Genomic DNA, 7619 nt, shown 5'->3' with positions numbered 1-7619 from the left:
GAGTTATTGTTCTCCTGGGACTGATAGAGTAGTTAAAATTGGCAAAGATTTGCATCATCAGCAATTGAAGATTTTTGAGGTGGTGTGATTAAAGTGTGTGACAGGACACTCTACACTCTCTTCTCAGCTCTGCTGACTGCTTTCCTTGTGACTATGTGGAAAAAAAATTAGCTTTTCATCTTGGCTTTTCACCCGTAGAAGGGAGATGAGTGTATGTAAATAACTGAGAACATCAGCTGATGAGCAGTTTAACAGCAAATAATTACTATTTATAGTTGGAACAGCCTAATCCTGAAATAGAAATGAGGACTGCATGTGACAGGAAAGAAATAACATTGAGAACATCCATTTATAATCATAATTTTGGTAATGAAATACATCCTCTGTGCTGGATAGAGCATTTGCAGCGTGTGCGTTTTCATGGACTCTCTGAATGATGCTGATTGTCCAACTTGCTGCCAAGATTTTCCCTCATTCAGCAAATTCTTCCTTACCTGCCTTTTTCTTTCCATACTCTGTACCACTTCAGCAGCCTCACTGTGTTTTGGCGTTTGGGGTTCAAGCAGTGCTGCTGCTCCCCTCGCACCCGTGTCCACAGAGTCACACTGCAAGGAAACCAGAACAGGTTATGGGGGTTGTGGGAAACACCAGTCCCCTGATCCCACACCAGTAAATGCCAAAATGGGTCCGGGGCCCCTTGGCTGGGTGGGCAGTGGAAGTGTTTTTATGCTCTGTCTCTTATGGCAGATATTTCATAGGATCACAGAATGTTGTGAGCTGGGAGGGACCCACAAGGATGATGGAGTCCAACTCCTGTCCCTAGACAGGACAATCCCAACATTCACACCATGTCCCTGAGGGCCTTGGCCAAATGCTGCTGGAATCTTGTCAGGCTTGGTGCCATGAGCACCTCCCTGGGGAGCCTGTTCCAGTGCTCCACCACCCTCTGCCTCAAGAACCTTTTCCTCATGGCCAACCTCACCCTCCCCTGCCACATCTTCCTGCCATTTCCTCTGCTCCTGGCATTCGTTGGTGGCCAGAGAGAAGAGATCAGCGCCTGCCCCTCCTCTTCCCCTTGGGAGGAAGTTCTAGACCCCCATGAGATCTCCTCTCAGTTTCCTCTTCTCCAGGCTGAACAAATCAAGTGACTGCAGTGTCTCCTTGTATGGCTTCCCCTCTAAACCCTTCACCAATTTTGTGGTCCTAAATTTGAATTTGAGTTTATTCTAATAATATCAGAGCAGATCATCAGCTGTTATCAATCAGTGCAGCGCAATTCTGCCCACCATTATACCAGTTTGCACCAGATGAAGACTTAGCCCCTGTTTTTAATCAGTGGGTTTGCTCTGCCTGTCTGTTAGGTATTTTCTTTCAAGCTTCATAGATGATCTAATTAGGGTTCATTCAGGCAATCACAAGGATTGCATGAGGACATGGTTCTCTTACACTCAACAATGCTGCATCCAAGAGAAAAGATCAGACCTGGTGGACTAATTATTTTTTCTTTAAATCTGCAATCTATTAATTACTTGCACATGACAGGCTGCCTGTGTGCCCAGCAGACTAGCTCTGAGCCTCAGGCAGACCTGGTGGCTTCAGCCTCTTCTTATCACAGGCTGATTCCTCCCTCTTTGCCAGCAGTAACAGCTTGGTGTCCACCTATTGTCAGGACAAAGTGTGCTGGGAGGCAAAACATGGCAAAAGTCTTCCCATTGTTTTAGATTTCTTCCCAGAGATCTTAGTGAAGCCATCACTGGTTGGTCTCCCACAACTCAGATGACATGAGAGACCTGGAGCTGCTTCTCAAGAGAATGGCTTACCAGAAGCTTCAAGACTACTATCGCATCTCAGGGCTCAAAACCCAGCAGTTTTCCTTTTTTCTTAATAATTTTGTGATTTAAAATTTTTTTGTTGGAATTATTAATTTTCTGGAGATCCCATCCATAACAAAGAAATACAGTTTTCAGTTTAACTAAAATACTACAGTGGAATTATTTAAACACTGCTAGAAACATGAGTAAAATGGTGGCAGGAAATCAGAAGTACCTGTGCAATAATGCTGGGCTGCTTTGGTGAAGCAGTTCAGAAAAGAGCTGTTTATCTTCTAACACAAGAAAAAGTGCCTTGCAAACCTTCCCATCTCACCCACCCAGTGCAGAGGGGACATGCCTGACTGGAGGTGAAAGGCTGCAGGAGCTCAGCCAAGGGGCTCACCACGTTTCCTATTTCAATGTTGTACAAGGTGCTCCAATAGTTCTTTCTATTCAATTAACCTTCTCTGCTCCACCTCCATCAGGTGTGACCTAAAGTCACAAAAAGATAAGGTGTAATTTCCAGGTTGTTTTCTTGGGAAGTGGTGGGAAGTGTCCAAGAGCCTTTCTGGCTGCAGAGTTTGGAAAGGGAAAGGTCACTGCTAAAACCTATGGAGAGTGTCTGCTCCAAGGGTGTTCTCAGCCAACCCCTCTGGGGATCAGCATGTACGTGAGAAGGGGAGTTTTCCTACAGCTTTGAATGGGATTAGAACCAAACCTTCACTGAAGGCACAAGACATGCAAATTTTAAGGGGTTTGAGGTCAGCATGAAGTTTCTCCATCCAGCAGCCAACTTCTTGGCTGTGACATCTGCACTGGCTGCTGCCAGACCTTGGCTTGGGTTTTTCCTCTGACAAGCCAGAGGAGGTATTTCCAGAAAGTGATAGACAAGCTGAATCACAGGAGGAGTGGAGCAGGAGTGCCTCTGAAAAGCAGCAAGCCCTAAATTTGCACCAGGACTGAAGGAGGACTATTCTGGATTTACTAGAGCTTGCAGTCTGAAGTGGAGGAGATGCATCCTTTGCTGCTCAGGTGAACAAGCAAGGCTTTTCTCTGGCTGAGATGTGTTGCTTTGATACCACACAAGGTTTCTGCTTTGATGCTGGAGGCTGGACAATAGAGGAGATGTTCCCAAGGCAGACCCATTTTCCCCTGTGGTTCCCATGCAGTCCCTGGTGCTGTGGGCACGGGTTAGGTGGTAGCAATTTTGGGCACGCTGAGCTGACCTGGCCCTGCTCTGGAGATGCTGGTCTGGCAGATGTAAGGGCACATGTCCAAGAAGAGGAGCTGTAGGAGCCAATACCTTGAGCTAGGTGTTGTCTGGATGAGCTTAAAGAAGAGGATGAGAGGGATGGAGAAGGGATTGAAACACCAGAACTTACAACTCCATTGAGATCCCTCCAGTGGGATTTTGGGACATGAGCTCACTCCAGGAGTGTGCACCAAGCCATCCCTTAGCTACCCAGGGCTTGGTGGCTCCAGCTTTCACTCAGGGTGTCTGAGAGTCCCTGTGCCAAAATCCTCCCAGTACATCCATGCTTCCAGGGCTGGGACAAGCACCATGGGTCAATCTATGACCCCCCAATGCCTCGTATCCCTGCCTACCTCATCTTCAGGGATGGTGGGGCTGCATTTCTGCCTACAAACACCTTGCCCTCAGGGTCAGCAGAGTCCTGGCTCTGGTCCCTTCATCCCAAGCTGGTGCAGGGACTGCCACCCACCTCAGCTGTCCCTTGAGCAAGTCTCCCAGTAGCGCCTGTTTCCTATCTCTGTCTTGGCTGTTGTCACCCTGAGATGTTCCCCCTGCTTTGAGATGGGGCAACACATGGAGTCGGGTTGGATCCTTTCATGCAGAAAGAGTTAAACCTCCCTCCTATTTTCTGCTGCCTTTTCCTTGTTCCAGAAAACAGACACAATTACTGCTAGATGTACTGTGAATCTTGATAGGCTTTGATTAGACTGAGGACTTGGTTTAGCTGCCTCTTACCCTGTACCACAGTTCTGCTGGAGGGGTTATGGCCAAAGACAAATTCCTTCTTAAGCTGCACCCCCATACCTATTTCTTTCTCTGCTAAACATCATTTATATTGTGAAAAGATATGAGAGCTTTTGAGGAGGGCAGGAGGGGAACCAGCTTCAACAACTCATTTTAGATGATCACTGCAGCAACAAAAACTCAGTTGCAGGAATGTAGCTCTTTGGTGCCTCATCCAGAGACTCCTGGAACAATTAATTCTTAGAATATTAATTTCAGTTTGCTTTTAATTCTAACTTCAGCTTGCATTAACTGGAAAGGCAGCGATGGCAGTGGGTTAGCCCTGCCTGCCCCATGGGCAGCAGCAGCGGTGGGACAGCTCTGTCCCCACAGCCCATGCAAACCCAAGGCAATGCTCCAGGGTTGAATAGGATTGCTCGGCATCTGCATATCCAGCTGGGAAAGCAACCTCTGGTGAGCAGCGTTCCAGCTCTCCAGACTTCCTGATTGAAAGTGAAATGTTGCATTAATGAGATTTATTTTATACCCTCCTGGCCACCAGCTGCTTTTGGGCAAATGCTTGAAGTGGGATGTGAAGAGTTTAGTGTTCCTCTTACACCATCATTCTGCTATTGAAAGGTCAAAACAAAGAAAGCAAAGCTACAAGGAACAGATTTCAGCAGTGATGCTCTGCAAAGATTTTTCTGTTCAGGTCACCATCAGCTGATTTGGGCTTCAAAGAAATGGGTCTGATGTTCCCTGAGCTGAGCATTGCTCATAGTGATGTTGGTGGAAATCTGGAGGAAGCCTAAGGACGCTTGGCTCTTCATTCCTCCGCTGTACAACCTCTGCTGAGTCTGGCCAGCTTGTTTCTGTGTGGGCAGGATCGGGCTCCTGTGGTATCTCCTTGTTTGTGCTGGTTGAATGGGCAGGATTTGGCCCCGTGGGCATTTCAAAGCACTGGAGTTGGTAGACAACAGGACAGGACTCGATGAAATCCTGCTGTTAAAGCTTTTTTCTAAGATGAAGTGAATGGCAAATGCTCAGTGAGAGAATGCAGATGCTGGAGTAAATCAGTCCATGGTGTCCTGGGGGTGTAGCTGCTTTCTGGACCCTTTTCCCACTCTTAGGTGGCAGAGGAGCTTGGCGCAGTCATCTTGGCTGATCTGCCCTTCTGGTCCTTACCTAGCCCCATGTGCTGGTTGGATGGTGTTTTGTTGGGGGATCTTAGGATATCCAAAACAGGATAAAAAAAAAAAAACAACAACAAAACCCCCCCCAAAACAAACCCACAAACCACTCATTTTTAAAATTAAAAAAAGAAAACCCTTAATTTTGAGGCAGTAGAGATGTTAAAAAAATCCCTGTACCTGCCTTGGTTCAGAGAGTCACTACATCACCCTGAGATTTCACGGCAGCATTGGTCACAGCTTGCAGGGAGACGGGGAGGAAAGTGTTTCCTTCCATGCCAGGTAATCCCATCGCGTGCACGGGGATGGCTCTGGTATAACGTAGATGAAAATCTGACTTTGGTTGGGATAACTCTTCCTTGCAGAAACCACCATGGACCAAACTCTGCTCACATTCTTATTCTGCACAGCCCAAATAACTCGAGTAAATAGTTCTGGATTTTATATCAGGCAGCTTGGAGCAGGATTTGTCCCTGCCTTCACTTGAACTAATGATTATCCTTTTATAGCTATCTGTTCTGTAAATATTTCTTGGAGCAAAAATAATTATCTTGAGGAAAAAAAATTAAATAGCTGGGGTTTTGGTCAGAATTGCACTTTTTATTGCATCAGATACAGCAAATGCCTAGTTCTAGAAATTAGCATGAGAAAAACAAAGAACAAAGAGGGAACTTGCAATACAAGGTAAAACAATTCAGCTGATAGGGAGACAGAAAGCAATAAATGAAAGAAAAACTTACATAATCATCTCTTCCACGCAGAACGGGTACCTCGGTTTTATTTCCAGCTTCCGTACGTTAGAGAATCTTATTTTAGGACCTTTTCTTGAGCATTTGCACTTTACGCCTACAAGAAAAAGTGTTTTCTCAAGTGCCTGCAAAGCCTCCTGCATACCAAGCGTCCCTTCCCTGCCAGCCTCTGTGCTCATTCAAACTTCACTTGGGTCTTTCAAGCCTCAGTGGGAAATACTGAATTTTGTTATGCTGTTGAGTTTAAAAAAAGTAATATTTTCTTTGCTGTATTCCAGGAAAAGGTAGTAACTCTAGGAAATATGTTTTTAGAGTGCTCTATATGTTCTGAGGGTTAGTAAATAAACGTGAGAGCTTTTAAAAGTGCACCTGCTGTGATTAAATGTATTTAACAAAAGGAAATGAAAGAGTCGGAACTCGCTTTAAACTGAGTAAGCAAACACACATCTCGGCTACTTTCGCATTCACTCGTGTCTCTCTTGGACTTTGTAGGACTTTGAGTTGTTTCTCCTCACGGATGCTGTGGTGCATTTACAGCCAGACAAAAGCTGAGGGGTTTTTTTTTAACCGTCATTTCTGTGCAGAGCAGAAAACACACACTGGCACACTCGGCAGAATTTGTGCTACTGCATCGAACCCAGCTCTGCTCTGTTTTCCTCGTGAAAACCACCCTGGGTTTTGAAGGAGATATTTGAGCTTTATTCCTGAATAACAGAGAGCACGGTGTGACCTCCCACGCTGTGAGCTGGGGCTATTTGGCTTCTGATGAAGACACAACTTTGTGTCTTCATTGGTATTTTAGAGGTGTTCAGAGGTATTTTACTTTTACTTCCACCTTTAAAAAAACCCTCACAGCCACCTTACCCACTGAATTAATACCTTACTCTGTCCCAGCATGCAGGGGACAGCTAAATCCAACCCAAGGCTATCAAGAAGCAAAGAAAAATTACTGGAAAAGAGGTTTATGTGGGAATAAGCAGAATAAATTAACTTACCTTCTGCACTGGCTAAGCACATTGCGATGAAGAGCAGGAGCAGAGCTGCTGTCAGGAGCTTCATGGTGAGACAGTAGAAACCTGAAGAGATGCTGGAGATTTTAATGGGTTTGCTGGCTTTGTCCCCTGGGGCTGGATGTCACCCTGGATGTCACCAGGGAGAGAGGAGAGCGGGTGTTCTGCCTGTGTTCTGCCTCTCGCCTTCCTCCCCTCGTCCTCTTTTAAAACAGCTCCTGCTGTCCTTGCTCCTGGCTCATTAATATGCTGAACAACTCCCCAGCTCCCTCTGCTTCCCCAGCCCCGGAGGGGAGGGAGGGGACCGGGACACCCCCCCCATCCCACCCCGCCCCACCTCAAGCATCCCGGGGGTGGGAGCGCAGGCTCCTGCCCCTGCCCGGCTGGGACATTGCTCACCAGGAGGAGGTTTGCTGGGGGGTATTTGTGTGAATGGGGAAATAGGTGGTGGTGGGGGGGAAACCAACCCTCTGCAGAAATTCCCATGCACCTTGGAAATAAGATTTGGAGAAGCCTCAGCTGGGAAATGGTGTTATCTATCGACTTTAATATGATTTTCTAGCTTTAACAGGCTTTCAAATCTAAAGGAAAGCTTAGTGGATTAAATAGGAGAAAATAATATTCCTAAGAGCATTGTTAGGTGGGTTTAGCATGTGGAATGTGGCAGGAAATCAGATCAATTTAGGATTGCTTTAATGAACACTCCAGCAATGTTCTGCTCCGTGAAGAACAGGGTAGCAACACGCAGGAACTTTATGGATGTAAATATATGTTCCCTCTCCCTTACAGAGTCTGTTTCTGATTTCAGTAACAGCTAAAATAGCATCTTTAAAAATCCAGATTCCACATTTTTTGCTTGTGTAACTGAAACGGGTGAAGATCAG

At 46.1% G+C, this 7619-nt stretch overlaps 1 protein-coding gene across 1 annotated transcript; it reads right to left on the bottom strand.

Moving 5' to 3' along the window:
• Positions 1 to 494: 494 nt before the first annotated feature.
• Positions 495 to 6784, bottom strand: CXCL14 (C-X-C motif chemokine ligand 14; the record flags this gene model as incomplete). Its single annotated transcript, XM_010171172.1, has 3 exons — positions 6721 to 6784; positions 5717 to 5822; positions 495 to 605 (listed from the first exon to the last, which is right to left on the bottom strand). Coding segments are annotated over exons 1-3 (281 nt in total), but the record flags the coding sequence as incomplete, so codon positions are not given.
• Positions 6785 to 7619: the final 835 nt, after the last annotated feature.

The sequence above is a fragment of the Antrostomus carolinensis genome, unplaced genomic scaffold (genome assembly GCF_000700745.2).
Source record: "Antrostomus carolinensis isolate BGI_N321 unplaced genomic scaffold, ASM70074v2 scaffold9837, whole genome shotgun sequence".
Taxonomy (NCBI): domain Eukaryota; kingdom Metazoa; phylum Chordata; class Aves; order Caprimulgiformes; family Caprimulgidae; genus Antrostomus; species Antrostomus carolinensis.
This window is presented reverse-complemented; position numbering and strand designations above follow the sequence as displayed.